The following is a 26,433-nucleotide window of genomic DNA, read 5'->3' as shown; positions in this document are numbered from 1 at the left end:
GGAGGGTGACGCAAATGAACCTCAGGAATCTTTCTAGAGTGATGGAAAAATAACTTTTAATAAGTGAAAGTTATGATACGTAGATCATACCTTAATAGAGCCATTTCCAAAATGTTTTTTTGAAAAGCGAGATCAGAGATTCGAATGTGAAAAGGCTGTGACATACAAGTAATACTTCTGAACTAGCTCACATTGAGTAATTGTTTTTTCTCTTCAAGAGTCCTATATACTGTGGGAAAGTTTGTTGTGCACCCAAAACATCTATGTGTGCTGAGCGACTTTGTGTACAGTGCCTCCCCAGTAAACTCGCTCTATCTGCAATGTCTAGAGCTTCTTCCACAGTAGTTTGCTGATCCCACCTTTGTGGCCAGATTCTGTGCTGCAAAATGGGCATCTCCTCCCCTTCTTCTCCATTTCCCTCCTTCTTAAAACTCTTTTCTGAAGAAGCTGAGGTCAGCATCAGATTTGAAATATTTAAAGTGGATACAAAACTATTTCAGCAATGCAGACAATTAAGTGCATTGTTGTAGTTAATGAAGCTGTTAGTAAAACATGTCTCCTCATACCTTACACAACAAATTTCCATCCTAATACATACAGACTGTTTTTTGACAACTATGCACTCACAGTATGATTGGTGCAGAGCCATATACTCTTGAACTTTTAATAATGCAGGGCAAGAGGATCATGACAGATTATAACTGCCGAGTTATCCACAACAGGTATATTTCTAGTCTGTTTCTCAATGGTCTCTCCATGTTCATTTTAAAGTGTGAAAGAAAAGTGAGTGCCTGAGATTTAAAAAAAAAAAAAAGTGAGTACCTGTGAAAGAAAAGTGAGTGCACTGTCCAAAGACTCCTTTCTTGCTCGTCAGGACCCAAATTGATCTCAGAGATGATCCATCTATTACTGAGAAAATTGCCAAGAACAAACAGAAGACTGTCACTCCAGAGACTGATGAAAAGCCAGCCCGCAACCTGAAAGCTATCAAGTATATGGACGGTCCTGCACTCACACAGCAAGACCTAAACAATGGATTTGACAAAGCAATATTGGCTGTCCTGGAGCCTCCAGAACTGAAGAAGGGCTGCAGGCCTGTGCAGCTATGAGCATCTCTCCAGAGCCCTTTCTGCACAGCTGGTGTAGCCATCATACTAAAACCAATGTTTAGGCCGAGGCGGGTGGATCACAAGGTCAAGAGATTGAGACCATCCTGGTCAACATGGTGAAACCCCGTCTCTACTAAAAATACAAAAAATTAGCTGAGCGTGGTGGCACGTGCCTGTAATCCCAGCTACTCAGGAGGCTGAGGCAGGAGAATTGCCTGAACCCAGGAGGCGGAGGTTGCGGTGAGCCGAGATCGCGCCATTGCACTCCAGCCTGGGTAACAAGAGCGAAACTCCATCTCAAAAAAAAAAAAAAAAAAAAAAACCAATGTTTAAATCAAACGAAAGATTAAAAATTAAAAATTAAAAAGATTAAAAATTAAAATTCGGCCAGGTGCTGTGGCTCATGACAGTAATCCCATCACTTTGAGAGGCCGAGCCAGGTGGATCACCTGAAGTCAGGAGTTCAAGACCAGCCTGGCCAACATGGTGAAACCCCATCTCTACTAAAAATGCAAAATTAGCCAGGTGTGCTGGCACATGCCTGTAGTCCCAGCTACTCAGGAAGCTGACAGGAAAACTGCTTGAACCCGAGAGGCAGAGGCCGCAGTGAGCCGAGATGGTACCACTGCACTCCAACCTGGGCAAGACAGCAAGATTCCATCTCAAAATTCAAAATACGTATAAATTCATTTTTGCAATAATGACAAATACCCTGTATCAACCCACATGCATCCGTATGAGACAGGGATTATAGGTATGGCCCCCTTCTCCCTTCCAATACTAGTTAATTCCGAGTAATTGTGTATTGTTAGAAAAGTAATCAGTACTCATTTTTGGTTTTTATTTCAAAAAACAATTTTGTTTCTGTTTAAAAGCAAGGCATGCTTGTGATGACTGTGTAACAGGCTAATTGGAATTGTTGAATCTGCTCCCTGACTCCATTCTGGAGAGTAATCTGGGGCATCTTAGTGGGGTTTTATTTTTCCTCTTTTTTTGAAGGGGGAGTGTTTGTATGGTTTGTTTTTTAGTCTTTTTTTTTTTTTTAATTCATTAACCAGTGGTCAGTCCTTAAGAGGAGGAAGACGGATTGATTCCTAGATCTAGTTTAGAAAACATATTCGACTTCCTAGATCTAGTTTAGAAAACATGTTCCTTATCTGGGATGCTTTTAGGAAAGAATATAGTAAATGCCTTATTTAATATTTTTGAAAGTTGCCTTTTATCTCCACCTTTGAGTAGGTTCAGTATTTGATGAAACTCATGAAAGTGGGTGGAAATTGTCTTGCCCCTGCTCTTTTCTGGGATCCACTAGATATGTGACTGTGACTTTCAAGGTAATTTGTTTGCCAGTTGCTGATTTTTGGGGAAGTTAATTTCTAACTTCTTTCACTGATGAATAAAGTATTGCACCTTTGAAATGCAACAAGTGGATTGAGTTTGTAACTTAAAAAAATTTTTTCCCTGTCAGTCATTATTTTATATGCTTATTATAGATTTGCAATCAACAGTATATGGTGCTTCTAGAATGCAGCCGAAGACCTGGTATGCAGAGGGAATGTGAAGGGTGGTTCCAGAAGACTGACGTCTATGGAATGATTCACAGCCTCTCAAGTTATGAGGATGGAGACCTGCTTCGTGAAGAAGCTGGGATGTGGTGGGGATGGATAGAACACTTAACAACATGGCATCAGTCAGGGGAATCCCCTTACTTCTGTTTCGCAGATGAGGAACCCTACAGCCGCCAGATGAGGCTCTCTAGTTTAATAAAAATCATGGAAAGATTCTGATCAAGACTCTTCTTAAGTGTTAATAGAGATTTTATCAGCTTATTTTAGTTGTAGTTTCCAATTTCCAAAAATGTTTAGGTAATCTTTACACCTTTCAAAACCTAGTTCATGAGTGCTGAACCAATGCTTTCTCATGTCTCAATTCTTTGTATAGGCATTCTTTTCAGATGTATTAAACAAAAACCCTTCACAACAACAACAAAAAAACAAAAACAATACACATTTCATTTACTTGGAGCTAATAGGAGGAAAAGATACAGGTAAGGTAATTTACCTTCCCATATGAACTTAAAAGTTTAATGTATCGCTATCCATCTAGGGCAATTGCATTTTGAAAGACAGACGCTAGTTAACACAGGTGAATCAGTCTTTAATGATTCTTTCTCTTTTCAACATGGAAAGGAGATCACCGCCAGGAGCGATTTGCCTCTTGCTGCATGTTTGCCAACTTTGATTCACTAACTGAAGCCTCTTGCAAATTCAGCAGATAAAAATGCAGGGTGCCCGGTTAAATTTGAATTCAGATAAACACCAAATAACTTAATATAAGTATATCCGGTATTTCATTTTTAAAAGAATAAATGCGACTCATGCAATATTTGAGACATCCTTATCCTAAAACACTATTTAGCTAAAATTCAACTGGGCATCCTGTATTTTATCTAACAACCCTATTGTAAGCTAGCTGTGCGAAAGCTTGGTTTAGGTTGCTCTTAAATGCCTTTGGTTTGTGTTCAAAAACAAGAAGTCTCAAAACAAAGCATTCGATTTCCCAGTTGCTAGAAGGGCTCAATTCCGGTTCCGAAGCTTCTTCAATTACAAAAGTGCTTCAAAACAGAAGCCAATTGTGAGGGAGATACTTTCCCAAAAAGCTAGCGTTTGGGCCACTGTACCGTCAACTGCAAACCGCAGGGATAGGCCCGGGCCGCCCGCCTGACGCCGCGCTCGTCCTCGAGCGGGGACCCAGCACCGCAGCCCCCAGCACAGGCCTTGGAGGCCGCCGAGGTTGGGGGGCCTCAACCGACCCGCTTCGCTACGTCTTCTCAGCTCCCGGGCGAAGACCAACTTCCGGAGCGGCCCTGACCCCTGCAGTTGCCGGACGCTCTTTTCCTCTCATCCCCCACTTCTCTCCCCGTGTGGGTTGGATGAAGAAAACGGCGCTCAGAGCACGCAGCGCCGGGAATTAACAGCGAGTTTTGAAGCCGAGAACTCGCCTGGAATTAACAGCGAGTTTTGAAGTCAAGAGCTCGCAAGGGGAGCGTCGCCTGCTGCTGTTCATTCCAGAGGGGCTTCTGCTGGAGGAGGAGGGGGTCCTCGACACCTAAGATGCGGAGGGCGGTTTGTTCTCAGGCTCCCTCTCTTTTTTTTGGTCGGAGGAAAGAAAACAGCTCTGCGCCCGGATGCGTACAGAGCCGTCAAGTGGAAACAGGGACACACCCAGTTTCCCGCCCGCCCCAGCTGGAGCCGGCGCGCGGAGCCAGCAGGCGGGGCGGGGAGGCGCCGGGCGGGAGCGCCCACAGCGCGGAGCCGCCAGGCGCTGACGAGGAGCCAGGCCACGGGAGGATGCGCCGCTGACGCCTGCAGGAGTCGCGCGCCAGGGCGGGAGGATGCTCCCGAGGGGCCTCTGGTCGTGGCGGGCGCGGCTGCTGCCGACCCCCGGCACTTGGGGCCCCGCGAGCCCGTGGCCGCTGCCGCCGATGCCCCAGGTAAGGGCGGGTGAGGGGCCGCGGGGTTCCGGGGAAGGCGGGTGCAAAGTTTGCGTCGGACAACTTCGGCGGGAGCAAAAGCCGAGCGGCGGAGCAGTCGCCTGCGTTTTGCTGGCTGCCGGGCTCAGCGCGCCGGGAGGTCCCCACAGGTGGTGGCCGGGCGGCAGACGTGGGTCACGGAGGCCAGGGCGGAGGTCAAGACCCCGGGCCCGGGGAAGGTGAAACCAGAGCGCCGCGGCTGGGGGCGCCTCACCCGGGCGGAGATGGGGTGCAAGGACCACCGGACTTCGGCCTGGGAGCAGCAGAATTACCCGGGAGGCAGTTTCTGCGCTGCAGCCCCTAGGCAGGCAGGAGTAAGTTTCCAGATCCGCTGCGCCGGCGGCCGGTTCCTTCTCGGGGGTCGGAAACGATGAACCGGGCAGTGACTGTCCCGAGTGTGGACGGTCGCAGGAGAGTGAAATTTCCATCCTGAAATCGGCGAGCACCTCCCTTTCCTAGAGGGAAGAAAAACTCGCGTTTTGTTCAGACGCCGGAGAGATGGGTGAATCATGAGTGTGTGCTGGTGAGTAACAGTTGGCCTGACACCGTTGTATTGTGGTCTGTGGAGAACCGTGGCTTGGAGGAGGAGGAGAGAGTGGATGTGCACCAAAAAAGACACAAGAAGAAGTGGGGGGAAGCGCCGAGTTTAACTAGGATTACGATGGAACCTGACAGGAGCCCGGGAGCCCAAACGCTGACCCTGATGAGGAAAGACAGCCTTTAAAAAAAGCCTTCAGGCTGTGTGTGGTTGGGGAGGGAGCCGTTTCTGAGTTTTAGTTTGTTCCTCCCCCACACTGTTAGATTAGTTTCAGGTGGTTAAAGGGAAACAGAAAAGCCAAAAGTAAGCAGTGCTAGTCTCTCGTCACTTTCACTTCCTGTTTATTTTGTTCTTTTATTTTTCTTTTCTTTCCCCCATTTCCCTCTATCTCAGGGCTTCAGTTTCAATTGATGCAGGGAATATATAAGTGCATTTTTATTCCTTTTCATTGCATTTGTGCCCAAAGGATTAAATGCATTTAAACAATCAATTCCCGTAATGTTTGAACGAGAATGAGGAAGGCCATGTTGTTACTAAATGTAAGAAAAGGGGCAGACTCCTTACAGTGGAAAATGGTAGACTTATGAAGTCATTGGAGAGGCAGGCTTTTTACACTTTTAAATGTTGTACTTTTACTATAAGTGTTGCATTTCCTAGTCAAAGATATACTAAACATTAAAACAACCCAATACAAGGAACACTTTTCACACACCATTTAAACACAGATGATTGTTTTCTTTTTCTTTTCTTCCTTTTTTTTTGAGACAGAGTCTCCCCCTCTCTTACCCAGGCTGGTGTGCAGTCGCGGGATCTTGGCTCACTGCAACTTCCGCCTCCTGGGTTCAAGCTATTCTCCTGCCTCAGCCTCCCCAGTAGCTGGGATTACAGGCACGCGCCACCACACCTGGCTAATTTCTGTATTTTTAGTAGAGACGGGGTTTCACCAGGTTGGCTAGACTGGCTGGTCTCGAATTCCTGACCTCGTGATCCTTCCGCCTTGGCCTCCCAAGGTGCTGGGATTACAGGTGTAAGCCACCAGCACCTGGCCCCAAGTGTTTTCTATTAAGTCCATCTAACACGTTGAGTAGCATTTTTATTAATCCCAGGACTGCCTGTCCTTTCTCAAATTATCAACTCCAAACCCTTTTCTCCATATTTCCCATCTGAAGCTGTCTAGGGTGGTGCCATTGCATACCTCAGCAGGAATGTGGATGCCCTTTTAAAAGAAAATCGCCTAATAACAGGGGAACAGTAGTTAGTACTTTGCCTCTGGGAATCATCGTAAGAAGCCCTATGTTTGAATGTTTCCAATTCGCACATTTTTGTTTTAAGACAACTGTCCAGCTGTAAAGACAATTTTCAGAACTTAAGAAGTGGAAATGCTTCAAGCATCATTTTACCTGTCTGATAAAAGACGCCCCCCCCTCCCCAGGGTGGGGGGGGGGAATCAAACTTGTGAATCTGCTTCTTTATATGCAGCTTTTAAATGTTACCATGAAGAAACCGATAGAAATATTCTGGGTCTTGAGGACTTTTAGCTAGGACTACTAAACCATTTTCTGCAAATCATTATCTGGCTATCGGGACATTTTTCATTCTAAGGTTTCACTGTTTTGTGGTTTTCCCACTTGATATGAAAGGTCCTGTGGCTAAAGGCAAGTATTATTTCTATATATTTTTCCCACAAACATTCAGACCCCTAGAGCCTGTGAAGCAGCTAGAAAAACAAGTAGTTTGTGACCTGACAGCTCATAAAATCCTAGCTTGTAAGGACTTGTCATAAGCAGTATTTCAAATTAGTGTTCCCAATTATAATTGGTCTTTCTGAAGTCTTGTGCACTCCTGTGAGTGTGCCTTTCTTAATAACTTTGAAAAATCCACAATTCTTATCCTTCATGTGGTACATGAGCAATTGTCTGCCAGTGTTTTCTGGGTGAGGGGAAAAAGGCTGTTGACATGGATATACAGAATTGTTTTTTAAAGAACACATTTAGTCTGAAGCATAGTAGAGCAAGAGTATATTGTATTATCTTTGGCCAAGGCATGGCCTGGTGGCCATAATCACATTCCAGTGGCAGCATCTCTGCTTGTCAGCACTCTAGCCGAGTGGTTGTCAGGGCAATCCATGGCTTCTACTGATGTTTCTGTGCACAAGGACTCAGCTTTGAGTAATTATGGTGCTTGGTGAATTACATCTAAACAGAAAACCCCTGCCTAAATGTGCCTTTCTTATTTTGGGTTTTCTGCTACTTAGACTGAGAAACTCCCTGATATGATTTCATGTCCCTAATACAGCATTTGAGTCCCTACATAAGGTATGTTTAAAAAGTTTTTACATCAAGCCCTTTGCAGAGCAGCTTAAGTATTGAGTATGCCTTTTTTTAACTTCTAAAAACAAAGCATATGACTGTTTAAATTCCACGACGTGATGTCAATTTAGAAATTGTTTTCATCTTTTTAATGTAATGAACATATTGTTCTTGTTTGACATGTTCCTACTATTCTGTCTCTTGTATTTGCAGTTGGTGCACTGTATTCTATAAAACTAGCTTCTGAGCCCTCTCCTGAGGAGAGCAATTTGGTTATGTGTTGGCGATTGTATTTACACTATGGAAAAGACATTGATGCTTTGATCTCAAAGTAATGCTAGACCAGCTTGTCTACTAAATATTAAATTAACATTACCACCTTCAGAGTACTTAAGTGTTAGTGCTTGATGTTTTTTAGATTTTACTTTTTTATTATAATTAAATGGTATTAGTGCTGTTTTACAGAAATTCTAGGCTAGGAAATCATTTGTGTCTTGGCAGAAAGATATTTGTTGAATGAGGTACTTGTGAAACTAAGGTAGAAAACCTTGAGCTACATATTGATTAACATCTGCTATATAAACTAAATGTGTTTGGGTCATTAAATAGAAATGAGCAGCTAATTTGGTTGGTGTTAGGCTAGCAATGGGACACGTGAATGCCTGCTTACCTGGCCCTACCACCACTTAGCTCTGTGAACTCAGTCGAATCATTCAGTCTATTTGGGCCTATTTTGTCCCCTTCTCAAAACAAGGAGATTTGTCTGATTGGTCCTAAAAGTCCTTTTCATCTCTAAAATTGCCATTTTGTTGTTTGACCAGGGGAATATAAATACACCATTGAACAAAGTATTGTCAATGTTAGAATAGTCAATGATTGAAAAATTCCCTTTTATGATCTTAGGCAGTCAATAGAGTGGTAGTTTTACCTAGTGGTTGTAATAACTGTTTTTCCTTTCAAAAGAAATTGAAATTTTGCTGGGCACGGTGGCTTATGCCTGTAATCCCAGCACTTTGGGTGGCTGAGGCAGGAGGATCACTTGAACCCACAGGGTTGAGACCAGCCTGGGCAACAGAGTGAGACCTTGTCTCTACAAAAACAAAAACAAAAACAAACACACACACTCGCACACAAACTAGCCAGGTATGGTGGTGTGTGCCTGCCTGTAGTCCCAGGTACTTTAGGAGGCTGCGGTGGGAGGATCACTGGAACCCACCAGGTTGAGGCTGCAGTGAGCTGTGTTCACACCATTGTGCTTAAGCTTGGGCAACAGAGCAAGACCCTGTCTCAAAAAAAAAAAAAAAAAAGAAATGTATTTGATGGGGTTAGCATAACATAATGAATTATAGTAAGTCTCTCTCTAATACTTCATTCTGTTAACAGTGTTTTTATCTGAAATATTGCTTATTCAGGAGTATCATCAGAACCCTAAAACCATTATATAATAGACAACTTAGGTTATCCTACAAGTTATCAACCATTAGGTAATGAACTTAACCCAAATGTTTTCACTGAATTTTCCACATTTGCATACCTTTTAAGAAAGAGGTCAGTTTGTTTACAAGTCAAGTGCTAAATAAAAAAATAAAAAAGAGGTCAGTTAAAAGGTGCCCATTAAGAGGACCCATGGAGGAAATTGCCGTCTAGTCTTAATTATTAGAATAGTTGGGTTCTCCAGAGCAGATGCAAGACTCATTGTATAGACAGTGAAGCATATAGCCAGTGGTGTTTATATAATGGATGTCAGAATGCTTAGGATCAGGTTTTTGACCCACTTTTAACAAATGTGAAAGACCTATGACATGCATGTTATGTATTTATAGTACTCATAGTTTTATCTTCTCTACCTTCATTTTCCTCTATTCATATCATCAGCCATTTTTCCATAATCATCTTTTAATGGGAAAAAAGTGATACGTAAATAAGGTTTTAAGAAATTTTAAAAATCAACTGTTTGATATTTGAACAAATATATTCTAAGTCGTTAATCGCGGAAGTGACGCAGACCAGTCTCTTTCTTGTTCACCTTGTCTTTGCTGTTTTTCCCATCGAAGGTGCTCAATACATATTGATTGTGTTACATGGAGTTGCTGTAACAATCTAATTTTGATGCTATAGTTATCTCTCAAAGAAAGGTGGGAGTACTGAAGTTACTCACTCTCCTCACATAAGGAAATGGATTCCTCTTTTTTTTCTGCTGCCCTCACCTGCCTTAAATCTTCCTATTTCCTTGCTACCTCAACCCCACCTGTGCCCTGGATCACGTCGGGGTCGCCACCTGAGACATGGGTCACCACCTGCGGAAGTTTGACCTGCAGACCCTGACTCAACGATGGTTGAATGAATGCACTCTCACACCCAGAGCGTTTCAAGTGGGCTAGGGATTGCGGTTGGTTGCTTTTAGAGGGCGAAACGCAACCTATCGACCCAGACCCTCTGTCTTTTCACACTTTTATCCTGTCAAGATTTTACAAAGAGATTCTAAGTTAATACACTTGTGGATAATTAAGATGGTTAAGAGAATGGTTTTATCCAAAAGACTGGTAAAAGCTTTAGGTTCTGGGGCCCAGAGTAAATGCTGTTATTAACAGTACTTCCCCTTTGATCTTCCCCAGATAGGGCCCCCCAGCACAAAATTAGCATGAGTAAACAGAGCGGAGACAGATGAGTGTGGGGTAAGGCCTTTGATCAGTCTCTATTTCTTTCCTATGCTAATATGAATTAGGCAGCTGCCTTGAACCTGCCTAAATAAAACTTTACAGCCTTCCGAAAAGTTTGAGACTATAATCTGTAACTTTCCTTAAATATGTTCTGTAATATTTTGCCAAGCACCCAAGTGAATAGCAACACCCACCTGAGTTAAAATATAGTTTGCATCAACCACCAAGCCCCGTAAATGCATTTACTCTGAGAGTTTCCTATTTCATGAACTTCTAAATGGTGTTGATTTTGCATCATTTTTACCTTAATTACAGGTTTATCACAAAGGAAATAGAAAGTATTGCAGACCAGGTTTGTATTTTGGCAGCTCTTTAGGGAAAAGATTTCTGGCTAGGATTCACAATATTGATGAGAAATGATCTATGAAATCTGCACGATAAACAAGGACTATTAAAGATAAGGTTTTTTAAAATAGATTTGAGGGTAAGAAGTAGGGAACAGTGAAAGGCAAGATATGGGCTAGACTTAAATGCATATAGCCTGTAAACAGGAACAAATGACATAAAACATTGAACCTCACATCAAGAAACTGAGAGGTTCACAAAGCTTTGTCGTGGTAAACTTTAGAGAGGCAAAGTCTTGAAGGCTGGCAAGGGTCACCCCACAAATACGAGTTCTTCCTGAGGATCTTCTGATATTTACTAGATTGGGTAGATAGTTGGGTCTGGTTTTTTCCTTTTTTTTTAGAAGTGCTGTGAGCTGGGTGCGGTGACTCTCACCTGTAATCCCAGTAATTTGGGAGGCCGAGACAGGCAGATCATGAGGCCAGGAGTTCAAGACCAGCCTGGCTGATATGGTGAAACCTGGTCTGTACTAAAAAATAAAAAAAAAATTAGCCGGGTGTGGTGGCGGGCACCTGTAATCCCAGCTGCTCAGGAGGCTGAGGCAGGAGAATTGCTTGAACCTGGGAGGTGGAGGTTGCAGTGAGCCAAGATTGTGCCCCTCACTCCAGTCTGAGTGACAGAGGGAGATTCTATCTCAAAAAAAAAAAAAAAAAAAAGTACTGTGGACACAGGTGATACTCCTATTATATTCAACTACATACATAACTTTTTAAAAAAAGTGATAAATACATTGCTCAAATTATATTTCTGGGACCTAAAGATTAATTCTCTTATTTTCAACTTCTTGGGCATAACAGTATATAATGAATGCCCTGATCCTGTGCTGAGGAAGGAAGAAAGCATTATTCTTTTTGACAAATCCTTCTTGCTTTTTCTCTGACTCTGCATGGTACTGTATGTGTTCCTGTGGGGCTCTCTCCTTTGTTAAACATTTTGTTTGTTTTTGGTATGTGAGTTTTCCTAGTGGACTTTTTTTTTTTTTTTTTAATTTTGAGATGGAGTCTTGCTCTGTCACTCAGGTTGGAATGCAATGGCATGATATCAGCTCACTGCAACCTCTGCCTTCCGGGTTCAAGAAATTCTCCTGTCTCAGCCTCCTGAGTAGCTGGGACTACAGGTACCCAACACCACACACAGCTAAGTATTTTTAGTAGAAACGGGGTTTCACCATATTGGTCAGTCTGGTCTTGAACTCCTGACCTCAGGTGATCGGCCTGCCTTGGCCTCCCAAAATGCTGAGATTACAGGTGTGAGCCACCACTCAGTGAACAGGGGCTTTTTAAAGATGTTAAAAAATAACTGTTCTTTCTAGAGACTGACTATAATGTGACTATAAACCTGGGGGAAAAATTTGTTTTAGAAAATGTTTTGTAAACAGATAGCATTGGCCCTCTAAGCCCTTGCTAGAGAATATTTGTTAAGACATTTTGTAGTCTAATACTCATTTCTGCAGCTCTGCTTTGGGAATGTTTTAGAAGATAGAATTGGTATAATAAACCCATTTTCACTATTCAAGAGAAAATATCGTTCCTTCTGACCTTGTAAATACTCTTTTATGGGTTTGCTATTGTGAAATAAAGGTAAGCAGGTAAGCAAGCAATCCCATTTCTGGGTCCTAAAGATGAATTCCCTTATTTTCAACCTGGTTAAACTGCAGTTGAGCCAGAACCACGCTCTGGCCTCATCCCTCCCATTCCATGTTGTGCTCCATGCCTTACATATCCCCGTTTCAGCGTTGTCTGAACAATTCCTCCTCTTATTGTGGCTTGTCATATATTTTCAACCCTTGTTGTTGATGTTTATAGTGTTCCCCAAGCAGTAGTGTCTCTCTCCCTTTACCCTCCTTCTTCACCCTCTTGACTTCTACTCTTGTTTCAGGCCTGAGCTTCAATAGCCACCCCTCACATCCCCACTGACCCCTCTTCAGTTTTCATGAGATCTCTTCAGATCTCTGCAAGTGGATTCAGTTTATACTTTGTTTTTCAGCCCCACGATACTTACAGAACTTACATCATTCGACCATACATTATAGTTAGTTGTGCTTGTATGACCCTCCCACCTGGATTCTCTGCAATTTGTGGTCAGAATTGTTTCTTCTCCATTTCTGATCACCTCTTCCCTGGCACAGTAGGTACATAACAAATGCTTGTTGAATAGAGCAATGAATGGATAGATGACAAAGAACAAAACAGCATATAAAGTTCCTTAATGATGTATTCTCTTCAGGTCTTATCTTCTCAATTTCCTCTTCTCTGCTTAATCTAGGGGGTAAACCTGAAGCATTCTTACCCACTTTTTGTGATATAAGCCTTGAATAATTGAAGATTTTTGAAAAGTTAACAAAAAGAACCTTTATACATATTATATTTTCTATTAAAAGTGAATGGTAGTCTTAAATCATATTTTGATTTCAGATATACTTTCATATCAGGATTTTTAAAGGGCATAATTAACAAAATGTAACAAAACACAAATTATGGAAGGACTGCCTGGCTTTTAAGTATTTTCTTGGCTGTTCTTAGTGTGGTGTTGATTTAGGAAGGTTGTTTTTGTGTGAAGAAAGCAGCACTTTTTTTCATAGACCAGAAACTTTTATAAATGAAATTCTCAAGAGAATTAAATTTTTTCTTTCTTTCTTTCTTTTTCTTTCTTTCTTTCTTCTTTCTAGACAGGGTTTTTCTCTTTCACCTAGGATGAAGTGCAGTGGCATGAACATAGCTCACTACAGCCTCAACCTCCTGGGCTTAGGTGATCCTCCCACCCCAACCTCCCTAGTAGCTTGGACCACAAGTACACACCACCATGCCCAGCTAATTTTTAAAACATTTTTTGTAAAGACACGGTCTCACTATGTTGCCCAAGTTGGCATCAAACTCTTAGGCTCAAGCCTCCCAAAGTACTGGGATTTACAGGTATGAACCACTGTACCCATCCTAGATCATATTTGTTTTAAATTCATGATGTATTGCTTTGTGATTGCCACAAATTATGAATATTAGTACTAAAAATTTTATTATTAAAATAATTTAGAACATTAGTTTATAAATCAATTATAAAAATGTTTATTTGTAAGACACAACTCCTGGGCAAAATATAAAACTGAGCTTTGGAAAATAACCCCCCAAAAAAGGAATATAATTTTTGATAATAGAAACAAGCAGATTCTTTTGGGATGTATTCCCCTTTGATATGTGGAGTTGTCGTGAGTAAGATTGTCATCCATTGGTCTTCCAAGGGCTTGGGAACCCATTGAAGGAGGCTCTTCAGGGTGCATAGCAAAGTTTGTCAAATACTTTTGAATGTTCAAATATTGGATAGGTAACCCAGCACAGTGGTTGCCATTTATTCATTTGATTATGCAGCCAAGAATCTGAGGTCTTTTAGTGTGAATAGGGACTTAATTAATAAATCTAGAGGTTCGTGTAGGCACTGTGACCACTGTCCCAATATTTCTGGACTTTGGGGAGCAGCATGGATAAATAGGATAGGGCTGCCACCACTGATCAGCTCCAATACTGCGTTCCGCCTTGGTTCCTAAAAATGTTTTAGCTGAAGGTTTGGCTCCCGTTTCCTCCTTCCTTATTAGGCTGGTTTACTGTTATTTGTAGATATGGCTTCTCATGCTTCTGATCTTTCATAATTAAGTCCAAGTTCATCATATTTTTATTGCTCATAATTCCCTTACCCCTAGAATGAATTTTGCCTTTTCCCTAAGCCCTGAGATCTCAGTGGGAAGGGTTTTGGTGGTTCATGTCAAGTCTGAAAGCTTGCACACAAGACTCTTAAAATGTAATAGAAACAAGATATCTACATATAAAAGACATATGTGTTCTTTCCTTGGTTAGCTCATGAGGGTCAAATAAATGTCAGAGACAATAAATACTAGGATAATTTTAGAGAAGGAACATCATTAGAAATTACAGAGAAGAAGAGAGGTGAGATTTCAACAAATACTGAAAGCAGGCAAAGGGCTTAACAACATATTTTGAATGAGAAGAAAGAGCATAAGTAGAGACTGGCGCCTTCAAGGGGTTTGAGGAACTTGTAAGCACTGATCAGATCAGGCTGCAGGAAGTATTCCCGGTGAAGTGTGGTCATTTATTTTATTCCCACTAGAGTGTTAGACATCATGTTAAAATGTTAAAGAAATTATGTGTGTTTATTTTATTTTATTTTATTTTATTTTGAGACAGAGTCTTGCTCTGTCACTCAGGCAAGAGTGCAGTGGTGCGATCTTGGCTCACTGCAGCCTCCACCTCCCGGTTTCAAGCAATTCTCCTGCCTCAGCTTCCCAAGTAGCTGGGATTACAGAAGCACAACATTACACCCAGCTAATTTTTGTATTTTTAGTAGAGATGGGGTTTTGCCATGTTGGTCAGGCTGGTCTTCAACTCCTGGCCTCATGTGGTCTACCTGTCTCCGCTTCCCAAAGTGCTGGGATTACGGGTAGTAGCCACTACGCCCGGCAGAAATTGTGTTCATTAAACTGTGTCCACAAACTGATATCCTGCAGAGCATATTTCCTAGGATGTCAGTGTTCCTAAGAAGAAATCCTCTGTTTTTGTAAGTCTGAAGAACTCTTTGCTTAGCTATACCAGGTTAAATGGGTTCCTCTGCTACAAACTTTTGGGATATTTACTTTGCTAATGTGCATTGTGACAATCTGAGAATGGGAAAGAGTTTGATCACAGACTCTTTTATTCTACAGCATTCCCAATAACTTCTCCCAGAATAGTGATCTAGAGAATAGTTTGGGAAACACCGTATTAAACAATTAGATTAGGGATGGATTATGTTGAAAAACACATGATATCCTATTCTTTCCTAATCTATTTAATTTTGTCCTTCTGGTTGTTGCATATCGGACCATTTCTGAATGTTCTATTTTTTTTTTTTGAGACGGAGTTTTGCTCTTGTTACCCAGGCTGGAGTGCAATGGCGCGATCTCGGCTCACCACAACCTCCACCTCCTGGGTTCAGGCAATTCTCCTGCCTCAGCCTCCTGAGTAGCTGGGATTACAGGCACGCGCCACCATGCCCAGCTAATTTTTTGTATTTTTAGTAGAGACGGGGTTTCACCATGTTGACCAGGATGGTCTCGATCTCTTGACCTCGTGATCCACCCACCTTGGCCTCCCAAAGTGCTGGGATTACAGGCGTGAGCCACCGCGCCCGGCCCCTGAATGTTCTATTCTTTAGCCTTCCTTGCAGCCAGGTATGGGCATATGACAAAATTCTGGATATCCCACATGACATGGAAGTAATAAGGGCAATTTTTAGTTCACATTTTTGATTAGGAAACTGATTTCTCTTTTCGTTCTCCCTTCTGTGGGCTAGAATGCAGATGTAGAAGCAGGGAGGCAGCTTGGAACTTGGGAGAAGTATATAGCCCTGTCAAGGTGGTAGAGCACTAGATAGAAGGAACCTGGGAAGCTGGATGACCTTAAGGTCATCCTACCCTCACCTGCCTACTGGGAAGCAAACATCTCTTTTGAGTCCCGTTGTATTTTTGGGTCTTGTTTTACAGCAGCTCTGCCTGTGCCTTATCTTATCCAGTGACTGACCAGCCAACCAAAAGTTTCTGAATAGATTGAGACATTGTGAGATAAATGCTATTGAAGGGTGTCAGGAAGCAATACTATAGAAGTTCCAAGAATGTTTATCCATGGTTAAACCTGATATCGAAGAGGGGATGTAATATATGTTATAGAGCATAACAGTTTGTCTCCTGCTGTCTTGGCCTGCCACTCGCTCGTACTATTTCTGGTTAAAAATCCAGCTTTGACATCACTACTTCCATAAATAGAGCTTTTCCTGATTACCTAGATGAAAATCACCTTGCCTCCTTCTATCTCTGTGTAGTGTATTTTTTTTTTACTGCTCATTTGGTCCTTCTGTACTCCCTTGCATTAGGGCTTTTTGTGTATTGAGCTTGCCAGCATGCCTGCATCCCCACATGTACCTTCTTTTTCTCTGTGCATTGTAATCTTGAAGATCAGGCGCTGTATCTTTTGTATCTTTGGGCATGCATATCTTTGTATTTCTTATTTTGCTAGTACGGGTACTTGTCCTAGTGTTAAATGAATGAGGTATAAGGAGATAGGTGTCATTGTCTTTATAAGAAATGATGTTGGTCTATACCAGAGGTTGGTAAAATCTTTCTATAAAGGTCGAAATAGTAAACATTTTCACTGTTGGTGGCCTATGACCTCTGTCCGGACTACTCAACTTTGCCAGTGAAGTGCAAAAGCAGCTATACATAGTACATAAATGAATAAGCATGGTTGTGTTCCAGTAAACTTTATTTTCAGAAATGGCCATAGGCAAGATTTGGCCCATAGGCTGTAGTTTTGGCCAGCCTCTAATCTAGACTCATTATCAAGATTTTGGAAGTACTAATACAGATGTTATACTAGAGGATTAATTTAGATGTAGCAATCTGGTATATATATAGTGGAATGAGGTAAGTGAGTGCATTAATAAGGACCAATCATGAAGTCATGGTTATTTTACATGGAGCTGGAATAACAGGAATGGATACAATGGAAAAACAGGAGGAATGTGAAGATATGTGGAGATTTCAGCAGTTTTCTGTGTTAGACTTTAACCATGAGGCCACAGTACCTGGCAAGTATGGGAGAAGGAAGAGAATGGAAATGCTGGGACTAAGATATAGAATGAATTGCTGTATGAAGTCAGGGGAAGAATCGAAGTCAGTAGTGAGTTGCATTTCCTATGTGAGAAATGATGCGATGGGCGAAAAGGAAAAGACTTGGTAAGAACATTCAAGGCAATGCATTGGCACAGGTTTTTATTTCAATAGGCTTATTTCTCTTTGGAATCATCATTAAGCCATGGGTATCTTTCATCTAGCCCAACATTGGAACTTAGTATGTGTATGTTTTTCCTTCTTTTTTCTTCCCCAAACTGTTTTTTAAGAAATGAATTTTGTGTATCTTTCTTGTTCAGAGTAAGCTGTGCTGCTGAAACAAAAGACCCAATAATTAAACTTATTCATTCTGGGTTTTTTTTGTTTTTTGTTTTGTTTTGTTTTGTTTTGTTTTGAGACCAAGTCTCACTCTGTCACCCAGGCTGGGGTACAGTGGTGTGATCTCGGCTCACTGCAATCTCCACCTCCCAGGTTTAAGCAGTTCTTCTGTCTCAGCCTCCCTAGTAGCTGGGAGTACAGGCACACCACGCCCAGCTAATTATTGTATTTTTAGTGGAGATGGGGTTTCACCATATTGGTCAGTCTGGTCTCCAGCTCCTGACCTCAGGTGATCCTTATGCCTCAGCCTCCCAAAGTGTTGCGATTACAGGTGTGAGTCACTGCCCCCAGCTATTCTTAAAGCCAGTTTTTTCTTCTTAGGGAATGGTTCTGAGATGAGCTCTACAGGTAAAGCAGTAGCTCTGGTCTACACAGTCATTCCGGGACCTAAACTGATCTGTTCCTTTGTCATCTTCTACATGTGACTTACAAAGTCACAAGTGCACAGAGGATTTTTCAGTCTTGCAAGATGTTATGGGCTAGGCCTGGAGTGTTACATAACACTGTGTTCATGTTCCATTGAAAATATATATATGTTTTTTGAGACAGAGTCTCACTCTGTTTGTTGCCCAAGCTGGAGTACAATGTACTGATCTTGGCTCACTGCAACCTCCGCCTCTCAGGTTCAAGTGATTCTCCTGCCTCAGCCTCCACAGCTGGGATTACAGGTGCATGCCATCACACCCAGTTAATTTTTGTATTTTTAGTAGAGACGGGGGTTTCACCATGTTAATCAGGTTAGTCTGGAACTCCTGACCTCATGATCCACCTGCCTCGGCCTCCCAAAGTGCTGGGATTATAGGCATGAGCCACAGTGCTGCGTTTCCAATGAATATTTTATTGAATGTGTCACATGGCCACATTTAACTTCAAGAGGGTTGAGATTATGTAGTCCTGGCCAGGAACCACATTCTAGCTAAAACTTGATTTCTGTGGGAAAAGGAAGAATGGTTTCTAGAAGATGTTTAACTATACCTGCCACAGTCCCCTTCTCCAGAAACAGGGTAGTTTTGTTTTGGGGGTCACTGAATTTCCAAGGCACTATTGAGCCTCAATTGTAAGTATTCCTCAGCAATAGATATTTACAGGAAAACTTTATTTCTCTCTGAGAAACTTAAAAAGCAATTTGAGCTAGAACAGGAACATTTTATACCTTATTGGGTTCATTATAAGCTGCCCTCCAGGCTGTACCATAATAGAAAAAGATGTAATCTTGTACACTTATACACTAAGCTAGGGAGGAGCAAAAAAATACATTCTAATGGTTAAATTAGAATTTGAGACCAGAACTCAAGTTTATACAATGACATCTGATACGGAAGAAAATAAATATAGCTGAGAAAAGATGCAGACAATATGGTTTTAGGGAGGACTTACTTTAGAGGAATTCTGGTGATTAATAGCTAAATGAGCAATAATAAAAGTTATTAAAAGTATTATGCATATCTGGTATATGAATTTTAGTGGCATTTTGTAGACTAGCTTGTTATAAATATGTTCTAAAAACAGGAAATCTTATTTAGGATAGTTGAAAGATGTTAACTAACTGTATCTTATAATAAAATGTATCTTAGTTTGTAATATCATGTGGAGACTAATTCACTCTAGTTCAGGGTATATTTAGAAAGAGATTTATTAGCATGACTTTGTATAATGTTTTACTATGTTAATCACATAATTTTTTATACACATGGTTTTTTAATTTTAATTTGTCAGATTTGGATGTCATTGATCAGTTTCAGATGCATAACTTTGAGATATTAGAAATATTTTTCTTTTCATGGTTTTTCATACTATTGCAGTATAATTACTGTTTTATATAATGAAATGGCTAGATTGCTATAGCTACATATATGTTTCTTGAACTAGTCATTCTGCGTATTTTCTGTGGGCCATTTGTAAGACTTCAATTAATGAGTTGTCCAAAGTGCTATTTGTAATATGAACATATGTATGTAGTATTAGAAGTATTGAATACTGTTATTACTGATATAAACATATTATGAACTGTACCTGTGCCAGCAATGTCAAAACATAAAATATCATTGTAGGTCCTGTAGAATTGTCCTTTTCTGGAGTCTTCTTATTCTCATCCCACACTGCACCAGACTAATCTGGGCTCAGTAAGCACATATTAACTATTGCTTTAAGAGTAGTAGGAACAGAACCAATTTAACAATGCTAGGAAAAGGTGGTTTCTCTTAATGAAGGAGAAAAGTATGTATAGGATGAGTGAGTCCTGGCTTGGTAGTTGTATACGAAGGATCTGGGCGTTTCTGTTGATCCACTCATGAATGATGAGTTCTAGAAACTAGTATGCCTCCTAACTAATCAAAGAGAAGTGCAGCATCTGATTACAGCAAGAAGCAGTTCCATTTCATTATATTGGGATTGTCACATTGTCAGACTGCATCAAAGGCATTATGTTTTGTTACTGGGGCAGTATTTTACAAAGGACACTGACAAAGCTGGAGAGGGAGGTGCATTCAGAAGGTGATTAAGATGTTGAGGGTTCATGTAGTAGATGATTAAAAGGGCTGAATTTTTTTTTTTTTTTGAGATGGAGTCTCGCTCTGTTGCCCAGGCTGGATTGCAATGGCGCAATCTTGGCTCACTGCAACCTCTGCCTCCCAGGTTCAAGGGATTCTCCTGCCTCAGCCTCCCAAGAAGCTGAGATTACAGGTGCACCACCACCTGCGCTAATTTTTGTTTTTAGTACAGTCAGAGTTTCACCATGTTGGCCCGGCTGGTCTTGAACTCCTGGCCCTGTCTCCCACAGTGCTGGGATTACAGGTATGAGCCACCATGCCGGAATGGGACTGCATGGGACTGCGTGTGTGTGTGTGTGTGTGTGTGTGTGTGTGTACACATATCTATACGTATATATATATACGTATATATATTTTGAGACGGAGTCTTGCTGTGTTGCCCAGGCTAGAGTGCAGTGATGAAATCTTGGCTCACTGCAACCTCTGCCTCTTAAGATTAAGAGATTCTCCTGCCTCAGTGTCCCGAGTAGCTGGGACTACAGGCCCCTGCCACCACTCCCAGCTGATTTTTGTATTTTTAGTAGAAATGGGGTTTCACCATATTGGCCAGGCCTGTCTCGAACTCCTGACCTTGTGATCCTCCCACCTCAGCCTCTCAAAGTGCTGGGATTACAGGGATGAGCCACTGTGCCAGGCTGGGGCTGCATATTTTTAATTTGGTGGAAAGCAAGCCAAGGAAAAGCAAGATATTTGTATTCAGTTATCTGAGATGGTATCATGTGAAAGAAGGTTTTCATTTTGTGTTGCTTCAGAGCAAGGAAATTACTCCCAAGATAGAGCAGAATAGGTAGGCAGAGTTCAGCTTAGTTCAAGAAAATTTTTGTATCCATTCTGGCTGTTTCCTTTTTTTTTTTTTCCCTTTTTTAAAGATGGGGTTTCTCCATGTTGGTCAGGCTGGTCTTGAACTCCCGACCTCAGGTGATCCGCCCGCCTTGGCCTCTATAAAGTGCTTGGATTACAGGCGTGAGCCACCACACCCAGCCTCTGGCTGTTTCCTAATAGACGACTTCTTGAAGTAAAGGATTCTTAGGTTTCTAGAAGAACCCAGGCAGAAGCTAAAGAAGCACTGGAAAAACGACCAACCCAGCTAGAGCCTGGTGTTGGAGAAGCCATCTGTATTGATGCAGTAGGAGCCTGTGAAGTGAACACAACTGAACCAGGAAGCAAAATGTTTTCCTCCGTCAAATTCTCCCTAGTGTCCTCTACTGAAAAAACTTGAGTGCCAGTCAGAAAAAAAAAGTACACACACACACACATACACACACACACACACATTTAAAGATCCCAGACCTATTTTCATAGAGTAGTCAAAAAGGGAGAATTTGAGGGTATATACAAGATGTTAATCACTTCATACGAGGAGTGAGGCAGCAGCTGTTGTTCAGAATTTGAAGGTGGCAGCTGCACTCATGAGCACTGCCATGCTGGTCAGGCCAAGGAGGGATGGGAGGCAGAGCCAGACTGGTCAGGAATTGATAACGAAGTGCTTATTTTAAATACAGCATTAGTGCCTAGAATAGAAATCAGGGAAGCAGCACTTGTTCCAGGGACAGAGAATCTAACCCAAAGATGGATTGGGTAAGACAGATTCACAAAAAGTATGAGAAGTATAATTGCATGAGCAAGTTAGACTGAGTAGAAAGGAAGATGGGTAGATTATTGAGAAGCCAAAAAGTTAGCTTGAGTAGTGGCAGTTGAGAACCAGGACTGCCCCAGGTCAGAATGGAAGCTGAGGTGATCTTGATCGCTAAGCTTCCTTTCATCTCTGATGATCTCTGAAGTCCCTTGGGTACCCAGCTTTGATATCCATCACAATGTCAGAAACCACTGACGTTCGGGGATTGATAAACTCAGATGGCTTGCTAAAATTAGCCTACTGCTGCCAGTATGGTGGCTCACGCCTGTAATCCCAACACTTTGGGAGGCCAAGGTAGGCGGATCACCTGAGGTCAGGAGTTCAAGACCAGCCTGTCCAACATGGAGAAACCCCATTTCTACTAAAAATACAAAATTAGCAGGGAGTAGTGATGCATGCCTATAATTCAGCTACTCAGGAGGATGAGGCAGAAGAACCACTTGAATCCAGGTGACCGAGGTTGCGGTGAGCCAAGATTGCACCATTGCACTCCAGCCTGGGCAGCAAGCAGGAAACTCTATCTCAAAAACAAAACAAAACAAAACAAACAAACAAAAAAAAACGAGCCTACTGCTGTTTATCCCTTGTTCTGCCCACTCCTTACCATTTGCCTTCCCCGCCAAGGAAAAGCTTTGGCTTATTTATAGTGTAATAACTATTTAGTGGGAGTAATTTTGTTTTAGCTTTTTATTGACGTGATATTATTAATCTTTCTGTATATGGTCTTTGGGGGTTAGATTGTTTGAGGTTTTTCCTGTGAAAGCAACTCGAGTTTGCTACTGATAACTGTTGTTCATTTGAACTTAAGCTTGGCTGCTGTACTGACAGTTATAGTCCATCTTGGCGTATGAAATTAACTTTATAACGAATCAAGGCAGATTGGTTTCATTAGTTTATGCAATTTAGTGGGATTGTGCTGCCATTTAATTAGTGGAGTCTGAATTTGTGCCAGTGACTAAGCATCGTAATCAACAGTTGTTGTTATGGCTGCAATTATGTGAAAACTGATACCAAAGTCTAACCTCTCTTGGAGAGAAATTTTACTACCTTAATGTATCTTTCACCCTAAATTAGGGTGAAATATCTTAATATTTATAGTTATCCCATTTTATTTATTTATTTTTTGAGACAGATTCTTGCTGTCATCCAGGCTGGAGTGCAGTGGCACAATCTCGGCTCACTGCAACCTCTACCTCCTGGGTTCAAGCAATTCTCCTACCTCAGCTTCCCGAGTAGCTGGGATTACAGGCACCTGCCACCACGCCTGGGTAATTTTTGTATTTTTAGTAGAGACGGGGTTTCACCATGTTGGTCAGGCTGATCTTGTTGCTGGGTTTTGGGGTGCAGGGGAGGCACAGCTCCCCTGAGAGGATGTTTTTCCAGGCTCTTGGTTCCTCACTTACCCAAGAATGGGAGAGAGGACCACACCAGGTGCGGTGCACTTGTAAATTAAATATCGGACTCCAAAGAGTTTTTGCAGAGAAGTGATTTATTTAGGTAGAGAGATAGAGAAAAACAGCTAGCTCTCACACTGAGTGAGGAGGATTCCCAGAGGGGGAAAACCAGGAAAGAAAAGCTGCTCTCACACTGAGTGAGAAGGGTTCCCAGAGGGGAAAAACCAAGTAGGAAAGCTCCTCTCACACTGAGTGAGAAAATCCAGAAAGATGGAATCCAGGAGAAGAAAAGCAGCTTCCAAGAGGATTGTGGAATGGGACCCAAGTGTGGAATCCAGGAGAGGAAAAGTTGCTTCCATGAGAATGGAAGGGGACCCCAGAGGGGGAAATCCACCCGGATGAGGGAGACAGGGACTTTTAACCTGGGAGGAATTCCCACCTTCTCCAAGTCCCCTGGCCAATGAAAAGAGTTCCTTTAAACTTCCGCTGGAGTGATTGACCTTTGGTTCTTTCCCATGCCCAGAAAATTTAAACAAAGACCATTAAGTCTCCCAGAAGGAGAGAGGGGAGGTGGGCATTGGGAAGTTCTTGCCCTTGAAACTACGCCCCTTTGTGGACCTGGGAAGAGAATATATTCCCTCAATCTCAAACTCCTGACCTCGTGATCCACCTGCCTTGGCCTCCCAAAGTGCTGGGTACTGTGCCCAGCCAGTTATCCCATTTATTTAAGGCTATTAGACATTGGAAAAAGGGTCTTTCATAAGTATAGCAGTGACCATTAAAATTATTAATTATAATAATTAGCATAGTAATGTTCTTGGTTTTGAAACTTTAGAACAGCTTTGTGGTCTGTGCTAGTCACATTACTTTCCTGAGAACCTTTTCACTTTTACCTATCTGGTTTAATTGAATTGGCCATCTTAGTCCAACCTGACCTTCATTCAACTGGCCACCTGACCCAGGAATTTGGAATTAGGGAATTCTCACCTCTGCTGGCTGCTCTTTTGAATAGTAGAGTTGCACTTGGAGCTCTTTGGTGGTGACCATTTTCTTTTTTTTTTTTTTTTTTTGAGATGGAGTCTCACTCTGTCATCCAGGCTGGAGTGCAATGGTGTGTTCTCGGCTCACTGCAACCTCTGCCTCCCAGGTTCAAATGATTTTCCTGCCTTACCCTCCCAAGTAGCTGGGATTACAGGCATGTGCCACCATACCCGGCTAATTTTTGTATGTTTAATAGAGGTAGGGTTTCACCATGTTGGCCAGGCTGGTCTCGAATTCCTAACATCAGGTGATCTGCCCAACTCACCCACCCAAAGTGTTGGGATGACAGGCATAAGCCACTACACCCGGCCTGTGGTGACCATTTCCTACCATGTGGACCAGGAAGCAGTGACAGTTCATTTTATAGTGATAAGTAGAATGATGCTGACAGGCAGACAGGAGGAGATGAAATATGGATCAAGGGGACTTCCCAGCCTCAGTATAATGCTCCAGTTCCTGATCCTGAGTCCATTCCTGAGGCTTAATCGAATCCTATGTAGCCTCCATAAGAGACATTCCTAAGTCCTCAGAGTAAATTTCCATTCTTACGGTAAGTCAAGTAGGTATTTGTTTCTTTCATCCAAATAACAAATATATATGAAGTGAGTTATTATTCAGACTTACCAGAAAAATATTAAGAGTTTAGTAGAGAAATGGGTAAAAGACATGAGTGGTTTTCAGAACAGGGAATAAAAATGCAAATAAACATGAAAAGTGGTCAGCCTCACTGATCGTCAAAGAAATGCAAAACAATAGTAGAAAAAGATAACATTTGCCCTTTTTTTTGGCCTGTCAAATTGCCAAAGAAAAACTAAAAGCTCAAAGTGTAAAGCATGGGATGATGTGGGAACTCTTTTGAGTAGCTAGTGAGAGTGTAAAGTGATTGTATAATTCATGGTCCAACAGGAAACAGATGGCCCACTTAGATTAGGATAATTAGAAGGAAGTTTATACACAAAGGATTATTCACAGAGATGTGGGTGCAGGGGAACCACTGGGGATGGTGCACTAACCTTGAACTAGTATTGATGGGCAGAAAGACGAAGGGGTTGTGGAGCACAACCCTGTGTCAAGGGCCAAGCCAGATACTCAGAAATTATTTCTTTTTTCTTTTCTTTTCTTTTCTTTCTTTTTGAGACGGAGTCTCACTCTGTTGCCGGGTCAGAGTGCAGTGGCCCTATCTTGGCTCACTGCAACTTCTGCCTCCCAGGTTCAACCTATTCTCCTGCCTCAACTGCCTGAGTAGCTGGGACTACAGGTGTGCACCACCACACCCAGCTAATTTTTATATTTTTAGTGGAGATGGAGTTTCACCATGTTGGCCAGGATGGTCTCGATCTCGTAATCTCGTGATCTGTCCGCCTTGGCCTCCCAAAGTGTAAACCTCAAATTTAAAGCAAAGCAGGACCACCACATAGCATTAGGCAGGTTTTGCACTTAATCTAGGGTGCTTCATGTAAGAAGTGGCATTTTCATTGTGGATAGATAAATTTATCATGCTTTTCTGGCAAATGACCATGAATGTATCGAGGAAGGGGAGCCAACTTTTAAATTCACTCAAAGGCACCTAAGGGTCAGTGCAAAAATCCTGACCACTGCCACATAGAAAAGATCTGTGTGTTACTGCCAACCTTAAATTTATCCGGAGAATGAGTCAAAATAAAAATGATATTTAAAGTCTGACTGAAAATAACAATTAGATTAGAGAAGAAATAAATCCCCCAAAATGACCTTAAAACTTTAAAAAAAAATGTTATGGGTTTGAAACAAAAGTTTATAGGAAATGATAATATTATCTTAAAAAAGTTGTAGATTTTAGTAAGAACTATAAAGTAACTAATTTGTAAAGCTGTTTGAAGTGTTGCAGTAAGTATTGAGATCAAAACCTTAACTTCTTCTAAGAAATAGACTCATATAAAAATAAGAGATACAAGTCTATGCTGGAAGCTTTGTAAATGAATTCAAAAGTATTTTCTCAGATGTAGTAAGTAATAATTGGGCTGCCTTATTGCACTGAAAAAATTACAACAGTCAAAATGAAAACTTGATACCTATTTCATAGATTTGAAATAATTAGAAGCAAAATTCTAAGTGGTTAGTAGCAGTAATGTAATTTAAAATACAGAAATCTTAAAGAGTTGCATTAAGTGGACAGAGCTAAAAAGATTCATTTGTTTCTCTTTTAAGGAGTTAGTTAGTTTTAACTACTTAG

General features: G+C 41.6%; 1 protein-coding gene across 2 annotated transcripts in view; it reads left to right on the top strand.

The window, feature by feature from the left end:
• Nucleotides 1-4,412: 4,412 nt before the first annotated feature.
• Nucleotides 4,413-26,433, top strand: part of MCUB (mitochondrial calcium uniporter dominant negative subunit beta) — a 128,932-nt gene continuing 106,911 nt past the window's right edge. The window contains exon 1 of one of the 2 annotated variants that reach the window (XM_012436514.2): nt 4,413-4,602. In XM_012436514.2, the coding sequence (XP_012291937.2) occupies nt 4,504-4,602 (99 nt within the window). In that variant the 5' untranslated portion in view covers nt 4,413-4,503. Of the gene's footprint in view, nt 4,603-5,145; nt 5,165-26,433 lie in introns of those variants that run through there. The other variant, XM_064384018.1, reaches the window with a different exon arrangement.

The sequence above is a fragment of the Aotus nancymaae genome, unplaced genomic scaffold (genome assembly GCF_030222135.1).
Source record: "Aotus nancymaae isolate 86718 unplaced genomic scaffold, 86718_ANA_hifiasm-v0.15.2.pri h1tg000033l, whole genome shotgun sequence".
NCBI classification, from domain to species: Eukaryota; Metazoa; Chordata; class Mammalia; order Primates; family Aotidae; genus Aotus; species Aotus nancymaae.
The sequence above is the reverse complement of the archived record's forward strand: the minus strand, read 5'-3'. Positions and strand labels throughout refer to the sequence as shown.